The sequence below is a fragment of the Hirundo rustica genome, chromosome 4 (genome assembly GCF_015227805.2).
Source record: "Hirundo rustica isolate bHirRus1 chromosome 4, bHirRus1.pri.v3, whole genome shotgun sequence".
Classification (NCBI taxonomy): Eukaryota; Metazoa; Chordata; class Aves; order Passeriformes; family Hirundinidae; genus Hirundo; species Hirundo rustica.
This window is the reverse complement of record NC_053453.1, coordinates 58,738,400-58,765,740: the sequence shown is the minus strand read 5'-3', so window position 1 is coordinate 58,765,740 and position 27,341 is coordinate 58,738,400. Positions and strand designations below refer to the sequence as shown.

Below are 27,341 nucleotides of genomic sequence, written 5' to 3'. Positions count from 1 at the left end.
GCATCTCCTCTTTTAAACCAAGCAGTAGGCGGCTGACCCATCAAATGCTGAGGTACTTGGCAGACATCAGTGGAATCTCAGCCAAGGGTCCAGCCAGCCCAGCTGATACAGGTCAGCTCTTGGCTGATAGAGCAGTACATTGGAATCTACTAGGACATATTCATCTACAGCTCTCCTTTCAAGGGTCATATCCCATTCTCTTTCATCCCATGTACCCTACTCTGTGGGTGAGCCACCACAAGGAAACAGAGCTTGGTCTCAGGAGGGAAGCAGTGATGCACAGGCTTTACTCTTCGGCAGTGCCATTGATGATGTGACTGAAGGAGAACGGAGAAAATTTGTACCCAGCTCCCACGTAGAACTTGTTCTGAAATTCCACCCTAGGGAGGAGCAGAGAGAGGCATCAGTGTTGCCTGTAGGCAGGACCTACAGCCAGCCAAGAGGCTGAAACATGGCACCCATGGGAAAAGGGGGGGCCACAAGATGCTGGACTCCAAGCTGCGAATGTAGGCCCTTTATGGGACCAGAAGTGAGACACAGGCAGCCCAGGGGGCAACGTGGCACACATCACCTCTGACTTTCTATCAAGCCAGACTGGAAATACGCATCATGAGGCCAATCAGCAGAACCTTACTTGGTAACCTGCTTCTAGCAGCTCTGAGAGCTGGGATAACCACTGCTGGTTGCACACTTGTGGGAGGCAGACACCTCCTCCTCCTCCCTGCACAACGACAAACACCTGCACCACGGTTTGCCTTGGCAGTGTTTATGACTTGTGCTGGGACATTACTTGGTGAAAGCGACCACAGCTTGGGGCTCAGGTAGAATGCCGAGTTACGGTGGTGGTGAAGGGTGTTCTGTGACCTTGTTCTCCCTCACATGCTGATGGTGTGTCCACACTGCTGTCCTTGCCTGGACTGATGGTCAGTTAAGGCTGACATGGGCTGACTTGGAACTGGTTTGCTACAAAGCCTAAGCAGCCTGAAGCTCAGCTTGGGCTGATGACATAAGCACGGACCCAGGTTTTCATCAGATTTTGCACTCCCAGCTGAACTCTTGCTGCCCTTGGAAGCTATCATGTAAAATCCTTGGGTGGGATACAGAGCCAGTGGCGAGGCTGTGCTGCCTTTGAGCCTTGTCATGCAGGTCAAAGAGACCTCAGTGCCTCTGCATGTTTACTGGGACAGAAATGCAGGTTGCCACTTGTCTCACATGCTGACAACCACCACAGGTGCAGGAGGACAAGCAGGTTGCTCCAGAGCAGGGATCTCTGAGCTCCCTTCGGAAGAGTCTCCCTCACTTCATTTGCCAAAGGCAACTAATGGTCCAGTGCACTGGCACTGCATGTCTAACACTGTGCCCACGTGTTCCCGCAGCCTGTTCCCTCCTGAAGACTGATCTGGGAAAAGCTCCAAAGGACCATTCCACGTACCAGTGCAGACGCAAGGCATGTAGGAAGGCTGAGAGCCCCTCCATGACCAGCAGGATGGCTACCGTCAGCACTGCAAATGCTGCGAAGATGATGAAGATGGCGATGAGGCCTGCCCAGCCGCTGCTGCTGAGCCCGTTGTGCATCACCATGGTCCAAAGGACCTCTGACAGCTCTGCAGAAGGAAATAAAGGGAAAACAGTGCTGAGCAGCAGCTATGGGCAGACACAGCATGCAGTCTGCCAGCTCACACATTTCTCACCATTTGGAGAATACGTATGACCGCAGCTAAGCTTTTTAGTTGCTTTATTTTATTTAGGTATCAGTTCTCCGTGTATAGATAATGTGTATCAACTTCCACTCCACTCCTACTAAGCTCATTTCTGTGCCAAGAAGTACAGCTCACCCTGTCAATCCACGGCACACCACACCACAGCCCCACCCTTCTGTTTCCCTTTTTCGTGTGCACAATTCTTTAGGGCAGGTGCAACTCCTAGCCAGAGGCATTACAGCAATATTAATAATAATTAAAAAAAAAATTAAAAAAAATTAGAAACATTGAAAATCTAAGTTCCCACCTGGGGCAATTTTTAGTATTTGAGCATCTGGTTTTTTTGCAAATCAAGACAAAAGACATTGAAATGCTATACATTCCTCATGGAATGTGATGTTCCACTGAGTGTTTCTGGGGAAAATCCCAGTGAAAATTGCAAATTCCAGAAGCTCTTGAACCAGACCTTTTCTTTTTTGTTTGCGGAACAAAATCAAAATAAAGGTTTTAAGTAATTTTGGCATTCATCTGCATACCCTAGGACTATAGCAAGTGCTACCTGGGAAAGGAAGCGATGGCTCCCATACTGCCTTCACCTCCATGAACTGGACTACACAAGTGGACTACAACTCCCACTGTGCCACACACCATGAGGACTATATCAGAGGGGTGGCTACAGAGCAGCACAGGAAAGAGGCCAGAGCCAGTGAATGCAGCCAGAGCTGCCAGGGATGACCTCTGAAAACTGAGATGCCCACCATGGAACACTCAGAGTGATCTAACCAGAAGCAAAGCATCCTGACACATAAATGTCCACAAGTAGAAACTTGGATTTCAAGAAGAAATTTACAGGAATGGTAAAACACCAGCAGAAGCCATGACCAGCGTGGTGAGGAGACTAAAGTGGGACAATTACTCACGTGCATGGGCCAAGCTCAGAGCCCAGAGTCGCAGGTAGGAGGCTGTGTTGGAGATGCAGCCAAGGCAGTACTCAATGGTGTGGATAGCTTGGTGGACAAATATGTCTCCAAAATTGAACTGAAACAACATATAAAGCAAAAAAAAGTTTTATTAGTTCTCACTTCAGGGCTTTCTGGTTAGCAAAGCAACATCCCACTAAAGGCTCTTCATACTCCTTTCCTTGCTACATCCTGAGCAACACAAAGTTATTTCCCAGGAAAAGAGACTACTCTGAAAAGTGTCAGTTCCATATGATCTTCCCATACATTCTTGCTGAAGAAATACAATTCCAGTGAAAACTAAATATTTGGGGAACAGCTCATGTTCCCCTCTTATGATTTCAAATCCTTAAATGCCAATCCAGCAGCTGCCAGTCACTGCAATTTCTTATAGAGAGAGAAATTCTTGTGTAAAATAGGGGCTTTCAGATAATCTGCCTAAGGGCATGCACATTTTGGGAGATATCACTGAATAACTGTATCTCATAATAATGATAAGCAAATCTGTGAAGATTCCCCATGACTGGGAACAGCCAGCCATATCCACACTCAATATTGTTGATACTACCAACTGCTACAAATATTTTTGTCACTTTTTCCTGTGTTGCTTCCTACTGCAAAAACTCTTGACAGCATCTGCCCAAGGAAGGATTCTCTCCCTAGTCAATAATTCTGTTGCCAACTTTAAATGCTCCTTTGTAATTGAGAGGAAGGAAGGCTCACTGACTCTTGGGAAAGGGTTGACCTTCTCTGGGTGCAATGTGGAAGTGAAATGACCACCCCTGAGGAAATAAAAGCTTGAGGTTTACAAAAGCTTGAGATTTGCAAGAATGCCTGCCACCACCAGGCAAAACCAAAGGAAAAAATCAGAGGAATTAATTCAATTAAAGTTGAAATCCTATTCTGTTTGAAAACAAAAATTATTACAACAGTGTGTTAAAATCTTGTTAGAAAGAAGGGCTGGCAACTCTGCAAAAGTCTTCTGCTTGACTTTGTGTCTTCTGCTATTGTGTTTGTCTGAACAATTTTCTGTCCAAACTTTTTTACCTCTTCATCATCACCATCATGTCCTTCATGGCCACCGCTGTGGTCTCCCTGGGAAACTTTCTTGGAGTGGTTGGACTCTGGGACATCTACCTCACTTTCACCTCCTGAGTTTCCTGAGATGGCTTGAGAATGGATCTTCCAGAAACAAAATGCAATATATTTGATTGATACCAAAATGAAAAAGTCCATAGCACAGAACTCCCTCAATAACCCCATGATGGGTAACACGTGAAGGATTATATCATCAGCACAAAGACAGTTTCAACAGTTATCATCATGGGCCACAGAAGTTGAATATTCCCACCAAATGGTTAATAATGCATAAATATTTTCCATCCTAGAGCATTTTCCAGTGATTCTATTTTGTAGCTTCTAGTGTCACAATGCATGCTTTGTTCCCACCATGAGAAGATCCATCGCTTTTAGCAAATGAGAAAACTGAGGTACTTTTAAAGCTGATGATTCCAATTAGATGGGTGCTAATCAAAGGAATTAGTGTCACGTGAAAGAGCAACAAAGCCTGAGAAGATCATATGACTTGATGAAGGTCACACAGTTCTTGGATACAGGAAGAAATAAAATCCAAAGCTCTTGATTCACTATAAATTGACAAAAACCTCGTGGCAACCTCTCTGCAATTATTATTTACAGGACTTTTCTAGAGGCCTGGACAACCTGATCTAGTAGTCCTATTACACAGCATAATGAAACAGAGACCTCATGGCTTCTGTCAGGTTCTGCCTTGTCACCCTTTATAGCCTCCAGCAGGTCTCATGGGAAAGGTCGCCTGACAACACACTGTTTCCTATTGCAGCAGCAATGGTTGTCGCACCCGGTTTATCTTTGCTTTACCTGAATGTCAACATGGAAAACAGATTTTGCTGCAAACAAACATATAAATCTAGGGGAATGTAGGATGTGATCAGACAGCTAACATATGAAAATTAGGAACAGAAATATGGGGGCACAATAGGAGGTGGGTAAAACCTGTCAGATGTTCCCAGCATAAAAGCAGGAGATGGAATCAGCCCATGTCAAGCCTTCATCCAAATCCCAGAAGATGAAGACAAAATAAGAAATTACAGTGCATAGGCAGGGCTGAAAAAGTCTCCCAGGGACCTGGCTTTCAATTATAGGTCAGAAATGACTGGGTTGGAAAAGGTCAAGCAGCAAAACCAGCATCTCTTCGTTCAAATGGAAACATCTGTGCCCTATAAAAGGTACTCCAGGCACTAACTCTGACTATAAAGAGAAGTAAATCTTGACTGACAAGTAAAGTCCTGTTAGTGTAATAAAGGAGAGAATTAATGATCAACTGGGAAACTGCAGCTGCCGCAGTTGTGTGTTGAGAAGCTGTGGGCAAACCACAGAGCCCATGGGAAGGAGTGCTCTGTTAATGTGAGGGCAATCACTTAAGGAAAAAAGAACTACTAGAAAGCAGGCAACAGCTTTTAAATCAAGCACTCTCCTTCAAGCACTGTTGCTCTCTCCAAGGCCAGGACTTTCACAGGTGTCCCGTTTCTATAAAGCAGCAAACTAATGGTTAGTGGAGATTGTGGACTGACAACTGAGGTATTTTCCCTGTCTAGCCTTTATCAGCACTTCGATCTTTGAGCCTTCTTTGGTTTTGGACACAACAGGTGAAAGAGCTTGGTGTCAACTTAACAAATAGAGTATGTCCTTACCAGCAAAGCTCCTGTTTCCAGGGAAATGTTTCCTTCACTGGAGAGATTCAAAAGCTGTCTGGACACAAACTGGAGTAACAAGCTCTAGGGGACCTTGTTTGTGCAGGGAGTTTGGACCAGATGACTTCTAGTGATCCCTTCCAAATTTAGCCATTCTCTGATTCTAGTTTAGATGGTTTAGACATGTCCATACACATGTCCTGAGCATATGTGGCATAAAGCACACTTTGAAATTGTCAGAGAAATTGTCAGAGAAAGCCTGAGGTCAGAGAAATGCAGAAGGAGTGTGAAGAGTTTTTAGTGTCTGTCTTCCCAGCTTTGTCTTTGCTGTACTGAATCCCCCCCAGCTGACCCACATCTCTTACCATGCGCTGAGCTTTCTGGTGGTTGGCTCGGAGGATGAAAGGTTTAATTAGGAGCATCCAGGGAACAGCAATCAGAGCAAATATGACCAAGAAACTCTGCACTTCTTTCTAAAAGACAAAACAAGAGCAAAAAGTTGCTTTACTTCCTTTAGCCAACTACATTTCTGGTTAGAAGCATGAGTCTATATGACGGTAATTTTTTTAATACAACAAATATAACTCCCTGTTGTATTTGTTGTATTTGGCTGTGTATCTTCTGCTTGCAAGCACATAAAAATAAATGCATAGTGCTTAAAGCTCCAGAAAGCATGTTCAGCTAGAGACGGTTGGAGACCTGGAGATGAAAGGCTTTTGTGCTGAAAAGGGTTAATTTACAAAATCCTTTACTAACTTGAGCCTGGCTGCTCAGTGTCCCAGGTGAATGTCCTCACCGTGTGAGTCAGTCAGTCTGCTTTGCTTTGATCAGTGGAGAACGGCTGCGGTAAGAGGCAAGTCATACAAGACTTGCCCTGAATTTCCTCCACATCTGCAATTCCAGAAGGAATTGAACCCTCATAGCTTAGGCTTGGTAACAGGTTGTCCCCACAAAATAAGGTGTTCTTACACTGCAGTATGGCACCCATATTGCTGTCCTGTCATAACTGTCTGTATTTTCAGAAAACAACAAAACAAAGAAAACCTTAAACCACAACTTCTGCAATTTTTTAAAGCTGTCTCAGATGTCTGATCACCTTATGGCTGAGCTCATACAATATTTGCATTCAGACTACCCAGGCAGATAGCACATTCTGTTCCTGGTGGGGCAGGGGAATAGGAATTTGAGAAAAAACTTGCCACCTTTGGAAAGCTTTGGGTTGTTACAAAACACAGTGTTATCTAAAGACTTTTTGAAGGCTGGGAAGACTGTGTTTTTCCAAATTCCCCTGAATCCTTAACACAGCTATTTGGAGCTGACCAGGGCTCTCTATTGACTTACCAGCTGTCCCTAAAACTGAGCTCATGTGTGCAACTGTATAGATGTGGGTACATACATGTGGCTGGATGCAGCATTTGCTTGCAGATTCTTCATTGATGCTGCTGACATAAAATCAATCAAAGAAAAAAAAATCGATGTTCTGAGAATATAAATAGAGATGACTTTAAAACAAGTTTTCTCTTAGGGGAGATTTTTTTTGCTTGATTTTTATTTTTTTTAAGTGAACTCCCAAGAGGAGTTATTTCTGACAAAAAGCTGTCAGAAAATCCTCTAGCAACTTCTACTTTTTTAGGTGAAAATGTGAAGTATTAAAGCTTTCCAAAGATGAAATAGGAACTTATCAAGAAAAGAAGATATCTCTAGCATTGTGGCCACACTGCAGGACGGCAATACACAGCTTTGTATCTCTAGTCTTTGATTCCTTTCCCCCAACAGTATCTTCAACTGCCTCATTATTCTTGTAAGAAGGACACTAGGAAAGAGATTTCCTCTGCATCACTGATTGATAGCTGATCTCTCCTCCCTGTTGACAAGGCCAACACAAATACCAGAAGAATAAACTTTACTTCTGTGACTTTCACTTGTGTTTGAGCTTTTGAGCCTATATCTTTATGCTCCAAAACACCCACTGCAAACACAAAACTACAGTGGATTCAGACTGTTTGATCCATACCTGATGCAGATACAGTGGAGCATTTGAAGTGTCACTGTAATTGAACAGAAACATGTTGATAAAGTGGATGAGGATGCTTGGTGCACTCTGGGATGAATGGACATCAAAATGACACCATTTGAAAATAATCATGAAGACCAGGTAGCCAAAAAGAGAGATAATAAAAATCATCTCTGGAATGAACTGTAGGATAATGTTTATGTATTTCCTGAAGTAGCTGGAAAAAAACAGGAAAGAAAATACAGTTAATACACTAGATATTGGTACAAGTTTGCACCCAAGTCTGGCAGTACTTAGTTTCTGGAAAAAACCCTAACAATTTTACAACTATCACTAGCCAAGAAAGATGTCCATAACTACAGGCTGTATCAATGAAAGTTATTGTTTAAATACAAAAGCTCTGTTATACTGACTATCTTCAGATTTCTGTACTTGACTTACCAGTATCTCAGCACCTCAAGAAATTATTACACTGAAATAAAAGCCAATTTTCAAAAAATGTCTTATTCACAAAGTTGAGCATTACATGCCAAGAAAGGTCAGAACAGGTGTAGTATCAATCCTGTAGGGTCCTGTCTGTCCTCTCGAACACTTTCTGTCCTTGAAGGTCACTACACTCAGAGTCTCTCAACAATATAGTGTTAGTCCCTGCACTCTATCATATTTTTTTATTTGTTGTTGCAAAACATAGAGGCAGAAATATAGACAAGCACACCCACAAATCATCACCCAGGGCTGCTAAACTAGGTGAAATGCACAAGCACACACTCTTGCAAGATTTCAGTGTGTTTTGGTTTAGGCCAAAAGAGCTGGTCTTTCAAGAGAAAATATGTCAATAGTGGGAGGTGCTACATTTTTTTAATTTAGTGTGCTTCAATATTTCTGCAGAAATGAGAATATAAGAAAGCAAGGTAAAAAGAGTCTATTGAAGAAAATACCTGCAATGTTAGGGCTAACCTTTGGACTTAGCACTGTATATCAACCATCTGTGAGTCAGTCAGTGCATGGGACATTTCTGTTCACACCAGGGAAAGGTCAAAGTTCAAATCATCAGTCCAAAATATGAGGCTTTCTCTGAATGAAGGACAGTGATGAGGACTTGTGTGCTGCTACATCAACAGGCTTGGTGAAATGAACTTACATGTGGTTGAAGAGACTGAGTATCACTCCAAAAACCATGTGCACAATCCCTATGACAACTGACATCTTCATTTTGTAGGAGTTCAGGAAAGTCAGCTTGTTCGATGCAACATTCCAGATCTTTGGATAAAGGAACAGGGAGACAGAAGAACAAGATTTTCAGGTGTTTGATCAATAAAAGGTTTGTGGAAGTTGTTGCTTTGACACCGTCAATTTCCTCCTACCAGTTCTAGTAAGAGTGTAGCAAGGCACAGAAATCTAGATGCTCCTTTTATTACTTTTCATTCTACCAAGATATTAATCTGAAATGTATAAAGTACTAGACTTGTTTAACACAGGAAATAACAAGGATTTAAAATGATCCTATGACATTGCTTCAGTTCCCCAGAAACCACTGCAAAGGCTGGTAGCAGAACCTAGATCTTTTCTGTGTCATTTCCTGTCCTTAGGCTGAGTCATTTTCTTTAGCAAAAGTGGAAAGGCATGAGAAAATCCCTCTTCCTGCAACCAGAATTAGTTCCACCCTCACCAGAGAAGTACTTATGACAGAGCATTTTCAAACTTCTTGTTGAACAGAAAAAACTCTTTTCAACTCTTTGGCCATGGAGATCAGCCTATTGCTTGCCTATCTGCACTAACTACTTAGTTACGTTTGGACATGCATCCCTTCTCAGTCCTGTCTTTTTTATGCTACAGAACTTCAGGGCTGCTTCACCTTTCTTCTCAAACTTCCTAGACCCCAAAGTCTTCTGTCCTCATAGGCAGTAAGTAGACGCCACTTTTCAGACACTAAGTATAGTACCTGAAGAGAAAGGAGGAAGACGGGATTATTTGGTGAGTGAAACATTGGCTTTTGCACATTTATTTGACTTTGCCCGTTCTCTGGATACCAAAGAGACTACCTAGCTTCTTCATCTCAGGGTGACTTTTCCCAAAATACACCACAGTCATCCCAACAGGATTTGCAAAATGTAAAGAGCCATCCATCCTTCAGGGCAGATGACACAGATAATCTCCTCAGAGAGGGCCACAAAGGGTCTGGTGCTTCAGTCCACCCCTTCCCTGCCAGCACTTGTTCAGCCATTCTTCCCTCCCAGCTAGGAATTTTATGCTCTTGAACAGGGAGAAGCCAGGTTGGAATAGGTAGTCAAGGTCAACCTAAATTAGAGATGTATCAGGGCAACATGCATTTGTGCCCTGATACATCTCTAATTCAGGTTTAGAGATGTACCAGGACACAGATAACAGAAAACTCAGCTGCTTCTGATATGATTTTCTCAACCAGACTGCCCACATACGGGGCAGAGCTTTAGAGCTGAGTTTATAAAATATGGACTACAAGGTCAATGTCTCTGAAAACCAGGGAGAACAGAGTTTCTTTGGGTATCATGGGTTAGCACAATTTCATTTTAGAAATGTGAAATGTTTTTTCCCTGCCCTGACCATGCCATAGTTTGGGGGGGCGGGGGGAGACAGGGACCTATCAAAAAGCTGGCCGGGATATTGGTAGCTGGGTTGACCAATAGGAAATGTCGATGCGACTTTGGAAGGGACATTTAAGGGTAATCTGCTGCTGCTCGCTCTCTCTCCTTTTGGAAATCAGCCATGAGGTAACATCGTGGGCGGCGGGGCCGGGCCTGGGTCGGGCCCTGCTCCCTCTCTGGGCGGCGGGGCCGGGCCCAGCCGGGCCCCCGAGAGCCCGCACAGGGAGGGCCTGGGCCGGCTGAGCCCCTTGCCCCTGCTGCCGGCAGGGAGGAAAAGTGGCTGCAGCTCAGCTCGGCAGTGCTGGCCACGTGCTCAGACCGTGGCAGAAAGGGCCAAAACATGGCCCAGCTTAATCACCGCTGGCAGCAGAGAAAGAAAGCCTGCAGCTCCATAACAACTCTGAGCTGAGCCGCCCTGGATGCGACCGAGGGGTGGGAAAAAGGACATCTACCAGCTTCTTCCATCAGCACAGCTTTGCGGTTTTTTTCCTTCAGCTTCTGCAGCCTGGTGCTTGGGCAAATTTAACTCTTTCTTAGTAACACAGAACTTTTAAAGCACAATTTTTCCTTGAGAGAAAGAAGAAAGAAAAACAGAAGGTACATAGAAACAGACACCGTATTAAGTCAGATTAGAAGTGAAAGAACTAATAATACTGGAATAGGATTGAAGAAGTGGACATTTTTAACTGGACTTTTCTAAGGAGAAAATTATGGAGAAATGAACTGTTCTTTGCAGCATCTTAGTATCATTGGGTAGAATGCTATTCCAATCAAAATTAAAGACTGATGTAATTGAGATTTATTTGGGAACTTCAAAGCCCCCTGCTCCTGGGTTAAAAGGAGGTCTCAGCCTTTGAGACAAAGATAATTTTAGACTAGAAGTATTCATAAATACTAGCCCAAATACACTGAGAAGTTTGCTGATAAAACATCACAGTCTGCAGTGGCAAATATCTTCATAAACAATCTTAGAAAAACTCTTCTCCTAGAGTAATGAGTAATTATGTCTAAATAGTGAAACTGACTGAAAAAATCCTAAGTTGTGTCTTTCTATGTTGTTCAATAAGAAAGTTAATAGTTTGTAAGAGGAAAGAAGTGTGTTTTAAAGTGTCGTTCTGTTCTAGTTTAAGGGGGTTTTTTTCTCAACTTTTTTTTCTTTTTCATTCCTTTAGCATATGTTAATAAAACTATTTTTTGTTCAGTTTTAAGCTTAAGCCTGCTTTAGTTTTTTTTCTCCTAATCTCTCCCTCCCACAAAAAAGAATAAATGCTAAAACCCCTACATTAATTAGTGTTTCTGCCCGGAAATATTAAATTAAAACCATTACATTGGGTGACCAATTGAAATGAGAGTGCAGCCAGCAGGGATGGGGGTTATTTGACTAATATGAAGATTAAAACAGGAAAGCTTGATGTTAAAAAGTACATTTCAATATATGATAAAGACAGAACAACAAGAAAAAGGGAAATAGGATGCAGAGAACAAAATGTGACTAAGTTAAATAATACTGGCATTTACTTCGCATTTCATGCAACAAATAGACAGCATGAAATTTGGAAGTTTGCCTTCAAATTGGTGAGGTATCTCTGGAATGGGTTAAGTAAGGAAACAGAGTCCAGCAGATGTGTGGTAGAAAAGAGACTGTAGCACAAGACCACTCTCCAAGAAAATCAAGCTTCCTTCCTGCTTACCATTTTGCTGCTACCTGTGCAGAACTGTTTAGCAATATTATTAATTGCTAATTGCTAAAGGAAAGCATCAGAAGGACTGATGAATGGGAGGGTGAAGTGGTGATTAATGAAGTTGTACTGAATAGTGTGGCACATGAGCACAACATAAATAGTATGGAATAAGGGGTGGAAGGTGCTGATTTTGTCTGGGTTAGAGATACTTTTCTTCACAGTGACTGGTATGGGGCTGTATTTTGGATTTGTGCAGAGCACTGGGTTGATAGTGTAGAGATGTTTTTGTTATTGCTGAGCAGGGCTTACACAGAGCCAAGGCCCTTGCTGCTTTTTGTACTGCCTGGCTGGTGAGGAACTTGGGGGTACACGGGAGGTTGGGAGGAGACACAGCCAGGGCAGGTGACCCAAAGTGACCAAAGGAATATTCCAGACCATATGACATCATGCTCAGGGTATAAAGTGGAGGGAAGAGAGAGGAAGGGGGGATGTTTGGAGTGACGGCTCCTGCTCTCCTGGAGATGGTTCAGCTCCTGCCTGCCCGTGGGAAGAAATAATTTAATTCTTTACTTTGCTTGTGTGCACAGCTCTTGCTTTCCCTGTTAAACTGGGGAATATATCTACCAATGAGTTTTCCAGCTTTCACCCTTCCAATTCTCTCCCTGATCCCACTGGTGTGGGAGTGAGTGAGGGGCTTGGCCAAGCTCTGAGGGGCTTGGCCAAGCTCTGAGGGGCTTGGCTGCTGGCTGGGGTTAAACCACAACAGCTGTGCAAGGAACAAAGAGCAAGAAGTGAAAAGCACAGCTTCAGTGCTGTGCAGAAGAGAGTGCAGGGAGCTACTGATGTACCTGATATGTAGAAACAGGATTGAAATACAAATTATCTTAGAGCAATTTAATTTAATTACCGGATCTATTCCAAATGGATATGGATTTCCAGAGTAGACTCCTGGGACTGCTGGATCCAACTGCAGCACTGTGTTGTCTAGAAGCACATCCTTACTACAAGAGAAAAAGGAAATGACCTTTGCAGCTTAATCTTGCCATTGAAACCCACAGTATATTTATGTGAGGTGTGCTGAAGACTACCACAGGGTATCTGTAGCTGACTCCAGTCTTTCTGTGACCTGTTATCCCGCACTTGTGTGCATGTAAATGGGCCCCACACAATGGCAGCCTCCCTTACACAGATAATTCTCTGTGCATCAGTCCTAGACACCTGCAGATTTTTATGCACATCATTGCCTGAACAAACAGGCATGTTCCCAGGGACTCTAGATTTCCATTTCAATAGTGAGTTCATCTGTGTGTATCAGACAAAACCTCTGATTCATTAATGACTGCATCCACAGTAGGGAGTCCTTCCCTTCCCCACACAGGCAGTCTCTCTTTCCTAGCCTACGTGCTCCATTTGGTGTATTTTTACTTCCTTCCTACATTTAGCACTTACTTCCAAGTGTTATTTTTAAACATGGGGATGATATGCCAGGAAGAACCAAAGAAGTTGAATGATTTGGAGAAGCAGTCATTGTAGATGAAGCCAGTGTACATGGAGAATATGCCCATGAGCAGGATCAGGTAGCGCCCGCTGAAAAAGGTGTTCCAGATCTGCAGGGGGAGAAGGTAGCGCCAGTGACCAAAGTACCTGCAGGTCCATCAGTTGGTGGACCTCAACCAACAGTAGACATGATTGTACTAGTCAGTGTAAATACAATCATTCATAGAAAATTTTGGCCCCCTTAGGCCCTGTGTGTAAGTAGGTAGAATTTTCAAACCTCTGCCTCACAGGTATCTTTGAATCATCTCCACACAGCCTTTGGGGGCACGTCCCCTTTATAAAAGGGGGCTGATGAGCCTTTCCCTATGCTGACAGGGTGCACCAGTTCCCTGGTACTCACCTCATTAGTGCTTTTCTGGGCCAGAAGGCTTTTCTCATTAATGACCATCCAGAGTGCGAAGCCCAGCATGACAGCGCCGTGGCCACAGTCCCCAAACATCACGGCAAACAAGAAGGGGAAAGTAATGATAGTGTAGGGAGCTGCAGGAGGGAAAGGTCAAGAAGCTCAGCTACCTCTAAACAAAAAGACCTCATCAAAGAAGCAGACTACCCCATCATGCCATTCCTTACGGGTACTGCCCTTAAAGGCCACCTCAAACCCTCCCCTATACACCAGGCAGTTGGACCTAGTGCAGAACTAGCTTTACCACCCCAAAGAATGTTCACTTGTATGACCTGTACCTTCCTTGCAGTTTTATCCTTTGTTTCTTGCCTCACTATAATAAACAACATGTGTAGACAACTGCATTCTGTTTTGCAACACAAAAATGTATTTTAAGGTTACTATCATGTTTCTCAACTGCTCAGCCTCAACAATCTGAGTTAATCTCACCCTTTCACAGAGGTCCCCATTTCTAGGTTTCTATTGATTCTCGATGGTCTGAGATTCTCCATTGTTTCTAACTTCTGTCATCCTTCTGACCTTCTTTGCCTCAACAGGGAGATCAACTTACTTTTCCCTTATGAGCTTTGTTCTTAGAACAGCTACCTCACCATTTGTTCTCCATCCTGTATTTGTATAGTTCCTTATTTCCATCACAATCATTCACTGAAGACCAACAGCCAAATGATTTGCCTGAGAAAATTCATGCCTATACACCAAACAGTTCCAATATGGTTCAGATTTCTCAATCAGCAGCCAAGTATGTTTCTTAGGATAGTGAGAGAGCTCTAAGGCTTTACTTCGGCTCAGGCAAACGAGATGCACGTAATTGAGTATTTCTCACCTGGGTTCATCTCCCTGTAATTGCCTACACCATAAGCATCCACAATATTCTGAAATCCAGCTGTGAACTTGTTGGTCCTGTTGAAGGTGGGTGGTGCCATCTTGGTGTGTATGGCAGTGAGTATGGGGGCAATCGTGGAGCCACTGCGTTCCTGCAAACCCAGTGACAATGACAGACACAGTGTGGATAAAAGAATTGGCCCCAAAACACCACTTCTGGCTCAAGGATCTGTCACAAACCTGCTAACATTTAATGCTGACCTTAAATTTTGTCAAAAGATGAAAGGTCAAATGACATTGGGACAACCTCAACTTAAAACAGAAAAGGGAGCCCCACATTACAGTAACAGACCTGTCTGAACATATGCTCAACATAAAAACAATTCAGTGCAGGTGAGAGTTTCAAGGACCCAAAATGTTTCTCTCTTACCATTCCTTGATGGAGAGCTCTTTTTATCCGGTCAGCATCAGCCACTGGGAACCAGATCTCTGCAATGACACACTGCTGGGTGACATCGATGTTACAGCAATTCAGGATGTGGTAGATGGCCTTGATCTTCTTCACCTTGATCCCCCAGGACCACAAGTTGGCTGCTGCCTCATGCAGCAGTCGCTGGCGGTGGGATTCAGTTTGTGTTATCACCTGGAAGCACAACATAGGGCAACACTCAGGATAGGGAGGCACCGGGGGCATGTTCTATTCAGTTAATTGGAGCGAGCAGGTGGAAGAGCATTGATGAAAAGGAACTATTTGTATGAGTGCGTGCGAGAGCAGCGTGTGCAGGTGTGGACACAGGATCACTCGACACCAGGTGCACAGTGTTGCTCACCAAGGACTCTCCCTGTGTGGTCCTGTCGCTGTAAGTGTAGAGCAGACCACTGGGAGTTACTGAGCTGTGGGATTGGCTCCCTACCCAGTTGCTTACAGACTGGCCACATTTCATCACATTCTCCCAAGCTGCCATCTCCTGCAGGCAGCTCTGTGCCATGAACTTGGGGCATATCACATCCATGTGTAGAACTAGAGTTCATGGTCTTGGGACCACCATGCATCATGTGGCCACCACAGCGCTGCTGCATAAATGAACGATGGAGATAATGACATAAGGTGTCAGGGAAGACAACCCGTGTGGTCTGCAACATGGTTTCAGACAGGACAAATATCTGGGCAGGTGCCACTTGTAGGGTTCAGTCCTCAGTAAAGCCACTGCCACTTACTGTGTTTAAATCCTCGATTCTCGTGTTGACTCCATCAAGCATTTCTCGGCGCTCTGTGGCAGATTCTGGACAGGGATACACTGTGGCACGAAATCTAACCTCAGTAAGAGAGAGTTGAGAAAACACCCGTTACCTGAGTTTTCTTCCTCTGTACTCTTCTCAACTGGATTTCATTCCTGACCCAGCAGGATACCCTTCTCACATACCACAAAGTTGCACTTCATCTCGCAGAAACATGCAAATAGGTACCTTTATCCCTTAAAGAGAATAGGGATCCCCTTGCCTGTTCCAGCTGAAAAAACATCCTTGTCTTAGGTGATATGCAGGACCTGATGTCATACCGAGGTCAGCACTAACATGTTGGCACCTCCCTTCTGTCCACAAGCTGCTTGAATTGCCACAAGACTCAACAAAAACCCACCCTGGCAAAGGCAGCCTTGTTAACACAGTAGCCAACAGATGTCCCTCTTGCACTGAGGCTGGAAAAATACCATGTCCCTGTCTCTGCATTATCTTCCTGCAGGCAAAGGGAGAAGGCATCAGCTGAGCTACTGCCGCACTGCAAGCAAATGTCCTTTGTGCGGGCAGGCTGCATAAGTAAATAACCCTGTAAAAACAAGCAAACAAACAAAAGGACTGTACTTCCAGGATAAAATAGGAGAATGGCTGTATGCTTCTGGTCCACCTGTTTGGCTAGACACCTTGGGAACAAGGGAAGGGTGGGTGAAGGGTTTTAAACACCTGAGAGTGGTATTTGTTGTCAGTTTAGATAAACCAGTATAAAAGCTTTTATAAGCTTACCCCCTAGATTCTATTTGGAAGATTCAGCGGGTTTGTTTAGTGTGGTATAAGAAGGACTAATATGGGATTCTAGTGTGAGTGAAAGTCTTAGCTCCATGCAGGTACTGCTTCAGCTATGGCATGGAACTCGACCTTCTCCAGTACAGCTGCAGGTCACTCTGGTTCAAAGGTGCTTCCACCAGCGCAGCACGTTGCAGGGCTGTACAGCTGCTCTATGATCACAGCACAGACAATTAGAAATGGGTTGCATGTCTCTCTGAGAATTGTGCAGCTACCTGTCCTGCCTGCAAAACAAGTCCCAGAGTACTCTTCATGCACAACAGCATCCACAAGGAGTTCCCCTCGGGATCTTACAGGCCAGGGTGCACTACTGCTGCTCTCTGCCTGCAAGCTGGAACTGAGCTGAGAAGCTGCAGTCACTAAAATAAGCAGACATTCCTCCTCTTTTTCCTGCTTGACTTGTTCAGTGATTTCTAGTGCATGTGCTACCCTTGCCACTTTGAGACTGCCCCTCAGATTTGCAGGAAGAGATCCCTCCTCTTTGCAGAGCAGAGATCTTCTGGCCCTGACCTAAGGTGACACAATTCCACCATCCTGTTGTGGATATACTGAGTTAGGGTCACTAAAGGGCTGTCTTTCTGCCTGTGAGATGAAGTAAAAGATGTAACAGGGTCATAGGGGTTTATCCCTGTTTAAGAGACAAAAGTGTGCAGGCTGTGTGTACAGATAAGCATCATATTCTGGCTTTGAGCGCAGGATATTTCCCCACCTGCTCTACAAAATCAGTTTCAGCACACATACAAGTGAGGACAGTTGCAAATTGAACAAAACGTGCTGCAGTTTCCTAGAGATCAGCCCAGGGCTGTGTGTAATGACAGCACGTGCTCTTCAGCTAAACTTCCCTTTCCAGAATTGAATTTCTCCTCGCTCAACACCTGGTATTCGTTTCCAAAGGTTATTCACCCTACCTAATTATTTCCATCTTCTTATTCTTCACAGCTCTTAGTTCATCTTTAATAAGGATTTTTAATCAAACTTGAAAGCTTATTCCTCCATGCTGTACAGTTCCCCCATTCCCAATAACGTTATTGCAGCAGTGCTGCTTTGATCTTTTAACAGCCATTTTGCATACTGAGTATCAGCTTTGCCCTAATGGCACAGACATTTCTGAAAGCTTCAGGAGAATTCAGCAGGGAATCCTTACATTGATAAACCCAGTTTAGTATTCACATTAGTACTGAGGCAGCTGCAAGAAAAGGGGGAATAGAAAAATTCTTACATTTTCCTCCTTCCTGCTCCCTCTACACCTTTCACTAATAAATTTGTGCATGGACTTAATGCTCATGAAATTGGCAGACTAATGTTACCAATTAGAGTCAAGCAGGGACTACAAGCGTAACCTGAGGCACACAGATCTGCAAACAAATCTTAGCCTGTCTTGCAGGAGGCTGGCTTAGACCAGTCCCATGATTTTTGCAGGATATTTACTTGTCATGAATGATGACTTAGTGCTAAGCAGAAATATCCTGCTGGGGCTGGAATGACGCTGCCATCTGCTTTAGATATAGTCAACCCTGCCTTAAAGGTGGACCAGACTACGATGTCTTGGCCTGGGTATCAGGGATGGCTGATGGCCCACAGAGTGCAAAAAGAGTGTCAGAGGATTAATACATTCAGGAATCTGCCACACAGGAAAACATACATATATATGGAACCAAAAAATTTGAAAGGAAGAAAGAACATAAAAGATTACTTCATTAGCATTGCAAAGAGTGTCCTGTGCATTTGCCTTTGGTTGGTGTATCTTCCTTCACTTACAAGGGCCTGAGAGAAACCAGTCTAAGTTCCTTTCTACAAACCTGCCACAACATACATCTGCAACACTAGCTCCTAGAAACTTTGCACATCACAGCCTCCCTGCAGGGATTTGCTCACATTTCCAGAACTGCCTGATCCCTAGCTGCAGAAGACTGTGCCTGTGGTTTTAGTGATTTTGGTGTCAATCAGCAATAAATATGTTGACAGGCATTGCATTGCTTGTTCTTTTACTCCCATCCCACAAAAAAAGTCTTTGGCTTTTGACTGCAGGAAATTTTAAATGCTGCAGGGGAAAAAAATACATCCAAAATGAAGAACTTTCAGCACTCTGTGTGCAACCCCAGCCAGTTGTCAGTGTATGACCTGGTGACCTGGGACCTGTGCCATTGGCACATGGGAAAATCCAATGGGAAGCATTCTCCATCAGCAACTGCCCATGCAGAAAGGGAGAAGTGTTTTGAAGAGCATTTAAAAAGCAGGCAAAGAAATGAGACATAAGAGGGACATAGGCCTGATGAAGCAAGTCCAAAGGAGGGCCACGAAGATGATCAGAGGAATGAAGCACCTCTGGTATGAGGAAAGGTTGAGAAAACTGGGATTGTTCAGCCTGGAAAAGGAAGAGCTCCAGGGAGACCATACCACAGCCTTCCAGTACTTAAAGAGGCCTACAAAAAAGCTGGAGAGGGACTTTTCACAAGGGCGTGTAGTGACAAGACATAGGGGGAAAGGCTTTAAACTGAAAGAGAGTAGGTTTAGGTTGAATATTAGGAAGAAATTCTTTGCTGTGAGGGTGGTGAGGCATTGGAACAGGATGCCCCAGAGAGGTTGTGGATGCCCTATCCTCGGCAGTGTTCAAGGCCAGGTTGGATGGGGCTTTGAGCAACCAGGTCTACTGGAATGTGCCCCTTCCTATGGCAGGGGAGTTGGAATGAAATGATCTTTAAAATTCCTTCCAAGCCAAAGGGTTCTATGGTTCTATTATATACAGGCGACTGTAATCCAGAAAGAGAACAAGGCTTGCTGAAAACTCAAAGACCACTGGCAGCAGCAGACTGATCCTGCACAATGGCTATGGCAGAACTCCCTGTATGTCTGAGCTTCTGGATCAGAAATCAGTGACTGAGAGCTGGGAGTCTTCCCTCATGTCCATGACTGCTTTATAGACAGATGCCCACCTCAGGAGGGCTGAATTTCTCTCTGGATGGGCATTGCCCTCCACTGCTCATAGAAAGTACCTTGGAGGCCCCCATTTCCAATGCAGGAACTGCTAACAGACCTCAGGGTCCTGTCACTTCTTGTGACTGAAGTCCGTCTTGCCAACTGGATGAAAGATCTACCTGCTTTTATTCTGCTAAAAGGCAGGATGTAAGGAAAGACCTGCCCTGAGTGCAGATGTCAGGGAAGAGCAATTGCTCAGCCTCTCCCTGCAGGCTCTTGGCTGGCCCTGCCTGGCAGAGGGGCTATACCTGAAAGGGGTTTGGTGACAGCAGACAGATCCTCTCATCAGATCTGATTTACACTGCAACAAAGCTCATTGGTCATCAAGTTATGAAAGAGTAACAAAATATTCAACCTGAATTATCTTTTCAAGATGCTTAACAGGGTGGAAACAAGTCAGGTTGTATGAAGCTTTCATTTCTCTCCTGGGCTCTGTCTCTGATTACACAGATAATACTGCTCAAAGGCCTTGGGAAAGGGTTGAATAAACTACAGCATCATCTTTTTATGAAGAAATGCAGGAAGGCTTGTGAGCAAATTCAGGATTACCATGCTTCCAGTCCTCAAGTTAGGGCCCCTGATTTTCAGGGCAAGAGTACTGAGTATTTTTTAAACAACAGTCCCCTTTTAGATGTCCCAAGTTAAAAATCTAGCAAGTGAAGCTCTCAAGAGCTGTATGCCACTTTGGAAAACGTAGGATCTTGAGTTCCAAGCACCAAGGTGATGGATGTCTTTCATGGTTATGAGCAGCAGAGCTGAGGAGTGGAAGGGAGGTTGGCTGCAGAGCTGACATCTGGAGATGCGATATCTAGCTCCAAATTCAACCAGCCTGGACTGCCAGTAACCACCTCTATGGGAGTCATTGTGCCTCACCCACAGGCCTGCCTTACCCATCACAAATCTTCTTGATTTTTAGTTTAAGCTGCTCGCCTTGGTAGAAGATAATGAACACGTTCTTCTTCACCTCTTCTCTCTGCAAAACACAATTCAAGCAGAATTTAACACACCCAGAGTCCAGTGCAGAAAAGTTGCTGTCTTTTTCTGGCAGTCTCTCTACTGGTTGCTTTTATCCCCCATCCCCAGTTTCCCATCAGCAGCGTTTTCCCCAGATGCTCTTTCAGGAAAGAGGCAGGAAAGAGCAGCTCTGGTTTATGGGGGAAGGAGCAATGTGGAGCAGAGGGGACAGAGGGGCATGGAGCTCACCCCAGAGACACCAAGGGGAATTGACCCTCTATGGCTAATTCCGGGTGGGAATTAGCCAGCCACAGTCCACTTCCATGGTGGTCCCTGTAATACAGCTACCCTGTGAGGCCTCATGTGCATCTTGACAGGCAGGAAAAGGAAACCACCTCAACAGCAGCAAAAGGGGAAAGCAATGCCAAAGAAACTTCTCCCACCCTCAAACTGTCCCACCTCTCCCCTAGAGGCTGCCCTCAGACACAGACCTCCAGAGAGGCAGCCAGTGCTGCAGCACAGTCCAGGTCACCCGTTTTGTGTCTGTAGGTCGCAAGCACCCACACACAGGGCAGAGGAAAGCAAGACCAGGTTGGTACCTACTGTCACAGGGTCCTCCATGGGGGTGTCCATTTCTGTGTACCTCAGGTAGATGTTTCCCCTGCAGGCTCGCCACAGTAAACGCTCAAAGGGGATCATCCTTTCCCTCTTTATTACCCCTGCTGTGAATCTGAGCAGAGTTACAAGATAAATAAATTACAAGCCCATTCTATGCCTTTTAGGACCTGTAGCACACATGATTTCACAAGGTCTTTTTTTCTAATCTGTGCTAGCTGGAGCTCTGCTGCTGCTGCAGGCACTTCCCGGAAAACCTTCCCTGCTCAAGCCTGGCTTTTATCACAATCCACTGACTTTACCCTATTGTTATTTCTTTAAAGAAACTTTCCTAGATCAACAAGTGAGGGTGAAGAGACAATTCTGGCTAGAAATGAAAGAATGGAGAGCTGCCTAAAGTCACACAAATGACAGTGCCTGAATGGCAGAGGCAGGAGGTAGAAATTTTGAAGTGGCGGTTTATCTTTAGTTTCCTGTTTTCCTTTTCTGAGAAAGCATCAGACTGCAGCACAGTGCAATACCATGGCTTTTTCTGTAGTTAGACATCCATCCATGAGGACCAGGCTGGTAGCCAGATACCTGAGTCCATGGGTGAGATGCCTTAAGATAGCAATTTTCAGTCAATACTCACTAAGAGATCACTGGAATTGGTGGCATGGAAGTAGAAGCCCATTTGTCCCACTGACCCATAATCTGACCATTGTTTCGATGGTAATTTCTGAGGACTGTCACTCTCTTATCTTCATGAAATAGCTGTGCAGAGGAGGCTGGTGACCACCCTCTGCTAAGAAGCTGAAGGAAGTTGTGCCAGTGTCCCAGCAATGCAGCACAGGTGGGAAGTCTGGCCAAGCTGGAGGCCACCAGCAATACACACCCCAGCTTGGCAGCTGCAGCAGCAGGAGTGCTCCTCAGTTCCAGCAGTCCAGATGTGTCTTCACTGAAGAAATCATCTGGCAGATTGGTTTCTGCCTGAAAAATGTTAGTTTTAAAAAACACTCTTCAGCATTGCCAGTTTGAAAAGTATTTTCACATTTTTCTCTTAACTATTTTTCCCCAAAGGTAGCTTTCCATAGAGATTTGGATCAAAGAAGGAAAAACAATAAAAGTAAGCTATATCTTAGCAATGGAAAAGCATAAATGCTATTTACAAAGAGATCTGTGAGCTAAGTCTTTGAGCCCTACTGACTCATGAAGAAATGCAGGCCTCAAAGTGACAGAGGTGTTTTTGCAAACCTCATAATGGCTTGTGGTAAAGACCTCTAAAAGCAGCATACACCAAATGAAAGTGTAAGTATCTTTAAAAACCTTCCACATCTCTGTTGGAAGAGCAAAGAAGCCTCTCACCTCGAAGAAGTCCTGGGTTTTCTTCAGCAGATGTTTGAGCTCTGTCAACTCAAGGAAATTCTGCTTCAGTGTTTGTTGGTTCTGGTTAGCTTCCAGCAGCTCAGCCTCAAGTTTCTCCAGCACTGTCTGTTTAGGATCCAAGCAGATCCAGAAAAACTCTGAAGCAGATCAGTGGCTCATTCCCAAGCTGATACCAAATCTCAAACAACAGTTCAGTTTTTGTTGTTGTTGTTTGTTTGTGTTATTTTTTCCCCCAAGGGAGAATACAGAAATATTCAACAAACAGTTTGTTAAACACTTTTTGTAAGAAGATATTCATCAAAGCAAATGAATCATTTTTCCATTGCAAACATTCCCTGGTGGGTGTGTTGTCCTCTTCTGGCATTGGAGTTCTGATGCCCCTGACTCGAGCACAGGCTAGTAGGTGTGTGCTTGGTGTAGGTGTCCCAGCCTATCTGGGTATCTTTCTGGTTCCTCACAGACAACTCACCCCCCAGGCTGACTGGCTGTCAGTTTACTGACTACAAAAGCAACCTACATTAGTTTAGGTTCACTAGCTATAGGCCAAAAATTAGGTGATGATGTGGGACCAGGAACACACCAGGAAACTAAATTGCTTGTGAAGCTGAAGCCCTTGGAAAGGTTGATTTTCCTTTCTAGTCGCCCATGTATGCAGCATTTTAAAATCACCCTGTCAGTAAGCTTTGCTTCTGTCTGGGCTAGAATAAAGCATCCCTTGCACACCCAAAAGCAAGGCCCAAGTATTGGTGTCAGGCCCCAGTATCACAACCATAGTCCCAGCAGGACAGGCAGTCCTGGGCGTTTAGTGAAGTGGGTCCTGACATCAGGTCTCTTGGTAAAACAACAAACACTTCTTATTCCCACCTATAGGATGATGGGGGCATTCTGAGAAAGCAATCCTTTTTCATTAATATGTGGATTGCTTCACAGAGCATGGTAAAAAGACTGGACTCCTTTAGGAACCTGCAGCAGGATCAGCCTCAACCTAAGTACTGAGGCAGCAACCTGGGGAGCACCCCCCTTGGGCAGGGAGAACTGTGCCAGCCTCAGGCACCAGATTCTTCCTTGCAGGGAAGTTCTACTGAGCACATTACACAGACAACCTGGTGCACAGTCCTTCTCTCTCCTGGGACCACTCCAAATTCTGTACCTCCATATCAATCATTTCCCGAGGCAGGGGGGTCTCTGGGTACTTTTCTCCTTTGACTATCTCAACATTATCTTCCATCTCATTTTCCAGAAAACCTGCAAGGAAAGAGCACAGAAGTCTCAACACAGGATCATTCCTGGTGCATCATCCTGGTCACCAGCTTGTTGTTCAGCCAGGACCAAGGCATCCTGTGGCAGTGGGAGAGGATTAAGTGATATACAAAGGCCACCATCCCAGTGCATCTAAGCAGCCACCAAGGATTGAACAACCCCAGCCTCCTTCCTCAGTGGAGATGCTGTTTCTCGTGAAGTCACGATACCCACTCCAAGGTGGGCAGCCCTCAGCCCTGGCACAAGCGGCCACCATGGCCCCCTTTATTTGGGGCAGTGAGTAAGGCACACAGAAAGCTCAGGTTCCACTGCTTTGCCCAACAATGCCAAGTGCTGCCACCATGGCTACAGTGAGCACCAGCGTTGTGGTGGGGAGAGTGCAGAGCTCCCAGGACACACATCCCTAGGACAGTGGGAATCACAAGCTCTGCTGCTTGGGTTTTAAGGACTTATCCCAAGGCTGAAGCCCTTGGCCACAAGAAGTGTGTGCCAAGTGCTGGTGCACTGATGTAATGAGTCAGGTTATCTGGACCAGCCTCCTTCCCAGCCCCAGATTTATCTTGTGATTTTATAAAAGCTTATTAACCTCCTTTCAGTTCAGTTAACCATTTTCAAAACAAGGGCAACAATTTCTTGCTCATATGGGGTGAAGCGGTAATTAGCTGATGCAGGGAAAACATTTCCAGGGGCTCAGATGAAAACATTACCATTTTGCCACTAATTCTGCTTCCCAGTGTGAGAGCACTTAAAGAACTAAATCCCACACCACCAGTTGGCAGGAAGCCGATTGCATTTGACAAGCGTTTACTTACGCAGGATTCTCTCCAAGGATTCGCACCTTCTCACTTCATTCACAAACTTTCTCTGGAAGCTGTTGACATTCACATTCAGCTAAAAACAGGAGGGAAAACAAGCCTGGGGCTGAAGGCTGCGCAGTGCTGCACTCACTTTTAACATCAGCAGAGCACAAGTGCCTTTGGTGTGGATGGCAAACACCACTGTGTCTGAGAGGGTGCTACTGGCAGGGCGATACCGTGGGTTTCCTCATGGCCTGGGACCTGTGGCCTCCCGCACAACTTTGCTGTGACAGCAGGTGTCACAGAGGGGCCTTCATGGAGAAACTTCCTGCATCCTAGAGATGCAAAGTATTGTTCTACGGTTGTGCAGAGGGCACGCAGAGCATTGGATGGGGACTCAGGGAACGGGTGGGGTCTCGGCATGATGCTTGGGTTTCAGAGCAGCCTTGGGGAAATCCTGCTCTCACCACGGACTTTTTGGCCTCCCTACAGGTGCATCTTTCCCAAGTGCTTTGAGGGAAGGACAAGCACTCCCCGAGGCACAACTCCAACAACTCAGCATGCCAGCCAGGCACTACTCACGTCTCTGAACTGGACCAGCCCCAGCTCCCCGAGCTCAGCCACGCAGCAGTAGGCAGCCTCCACCTGCAGGAAGAGCTGCCTCAGGGTCATCTCTTCACTCCGGAAGATGGAGACCATCTTGCCGGTTCTTCTCTGACCTGGAAGGCCCTGGGAGTCCTTGTGGTAGCAGCACTGTCTTCTTCGCCCAAGCAGGTGCAAGAAGGAGCCGAGCTCTGCAGGAACATTGGGATCACTGAGTCAAAGTGCTGGATGGTAACCCAGTGCTGCCCATCGCATTCTCCAAAAGGATTTCTTCACCTTCTGAGAGCCTCCTTGAACCCACATGAGGCTTCATCCCACCAGAGCAGTGATAGATGCTAAGGTATGTGTGTGCCACAGGGAAAGGGGAGAGTCACCAGTCTCCTGTGATAAATGATGAGCAAATACCCTGTCTTGTCCTCTACTGGACCTAAGCACTTCAGATCACTGCACTCAGACTTTGTATTTTGATTTTGGATGCTGTAATTGGAAAGAGCTCGATTTCTCTTTACCTTAAACATACAGACAAAAAAAACCCCAAAACAACCAACCAACCAAAAACCCAACCAAACAAACAACAACACAAACAAAACAAAAAACACAAAACCACCCCCCCCCCCCGAAAAAAAAAAAAGGCACCAAAACAAAGCAAACCCAAATAATTTCACCTTGCAATTAGACAAGTGAAAGAGGCCTGACTGGTTTTTTATCACTTTCATTGATAGTGTGAACATTACAAACCCATCTGGAGCATGTTGTATGGGCGCAGGGAGAAGAGCAGAATACTTTTTTTAAATTAAAACAACCTTTAAGATTTCAAAATAATTTTCTCCCCATAAAGGACTGCTTTCAAAATAAGATACATGAAATAACATGCATTGCACAAAATTTCCTCTCATCTCTATGCTTATTATTATTTATATGAATAAGCTGAACATAGAAATTGTCCTTAGCTGTTCTCACAAAAATTTAACTGATCAGCATGCACAAACACAGAGAAAAACATGTAAGTAGATACGCTTCTTGCATACATTTAATTCTGTAGTAAGCCTGTGTTTCATAAATAGCAAAACAAAATCCGCTTGTAACCTCACTTCTACTTGTTGTTGACAAGGGTAGCAAGTCAATTGTCTTTAACCCCTTCTGTCTCTATGAACCTTGTCTTTCAGCACTTTTTTTATAAATTGTGAATCCTACGAATTCTCTTTATAGCATACAAAAGATTCATCTTAAATAGAAGAGAAGCATTTCATAAGATATTAAAGGCTCATTTAACAAGAGCATAATAGTCACAGGCCTGTATTTGCTCAAATGTCCTGGGAATTTTCCTTCTCCTATTCTCCGTACCCATTCACTCAAGAATTTAAGATGCTGAAAATACAGAATATGGTAACTAATAGCCTGTTTCAAGAAAACACCATGTGTCAGATTAAATGGATTGAGTACGTACATTTTGAATTTAGTTGGACATTTTTCAGCAAACTGTATTTTTCACAGGAGAAAAAGACAAAAGCTGCAAGAGACTCACTACTCATGCAAAGTAAACCTGTAGTAAGTAAATCAGAAAGTTTAAGAAATCAAAGTGTTCAATCTGAATTTCTTTAGACTGAAAAGTCTGAAGAAATTATAATCTAAAGCAGTTTGTATTTCTAAACCTGCAGTTAGCTTCCATTGAAAGAGTGCTAAATCCTTAGAAGTAATAGAACAAAACTCAAACAAAATATCTAGAATTATCCTAATTAATTAAACCATCCAAAGCCAGGGTTCTACTCTTCCTTGGTAATCTGTCAGGGAAAACTCCAAAAGCTCGCTTTCATCTTGATTTGGAATGAGAGAAATACCTGCTCCAAGGAGGGCAGAGCTGTACCCCTCAATTATTCCTACAGATAGATGCAGGAGGCTTGCCCGAAAGCACCCGCTGGCCAGCAATACTTCTGTCAAAATCACCTCCCCCCTTCCCTACGCTCCCTCGCCCCCCAGTTTCTGCTTTGGCAGAAGAAGAGTTAATTGAGGAATCCGTCACATCCCCCCCGCCGCTATTTCCATTAAAACGCACTAGGACGCGCGGGGTTTGGGCAGGGCGGATCCCGGCGCTGCGGGCTGCTGGCAGGAGGAGCAGAAGCTGTCGCTGGGGTTTGTTTTACCTGCCCGCCGCCGGGCTCCCGTCCGCCAGCCGCTCTGCCCGGGGCAGGCCGAGCTGTC

The 27,341-nt window shown here is 44.7% G+C and overlaps 1 protein-coding gene across 2 annotated transcripts; it reads right to left on the bottom strand.

The window, feature by feature from the left end:
- ATP6V0A4 (ATPase H+ transporting V0 subunit a4) lies at nt 1–27,341 on the bottom strand. 2 transcript variants are annotated; one of them, XM_040061652.2, is made up of 21 exons: nt 27,284–27,341; nt 25,122–25,333; nt 24,555–24,633; nt 23,633–23,727; nt 22,462–22,587; nt 21,992–22,086; nt 21,106–21,232; nt 20,439–20,521; nt 15,712–15,805; nt 14,924–15,136; nt 14,495–14,645; nt 13,609–13,748; nt 13,161–13,318; nt 12,619–12,712; nt 8,547–8,665; nt 7,406–7,622; nt 5,757–5,864; nt 3,707–3,841; nt 2,621–2,738; nt 1,433–1,604; nt 1–380 (listed from the first exon to the last, which is right to left on the bottom strand). In XM_040061652.2, exons 2-21 carry the CDS (start codon nt 25,236–25,238, stop codon nt 287–289), a joined length of 2,535 nt encoding a protein of 844 aa, XP_039917586.1. In that variant the 5' UTR covers nt 25,239–25,333; nt 27,284–27,341; the 3' UTR covers nt 1–286. The 2 variants fall into 2 exon arrangements, with proteins under 2 accessions (XP_039917586.1, XP_039917584.1); XM_040061650.2 differs by lacking the exons at nt 3,707–3,841; nt 27,284–27,341 and having other exon boundaries at nt 25,122–25,307.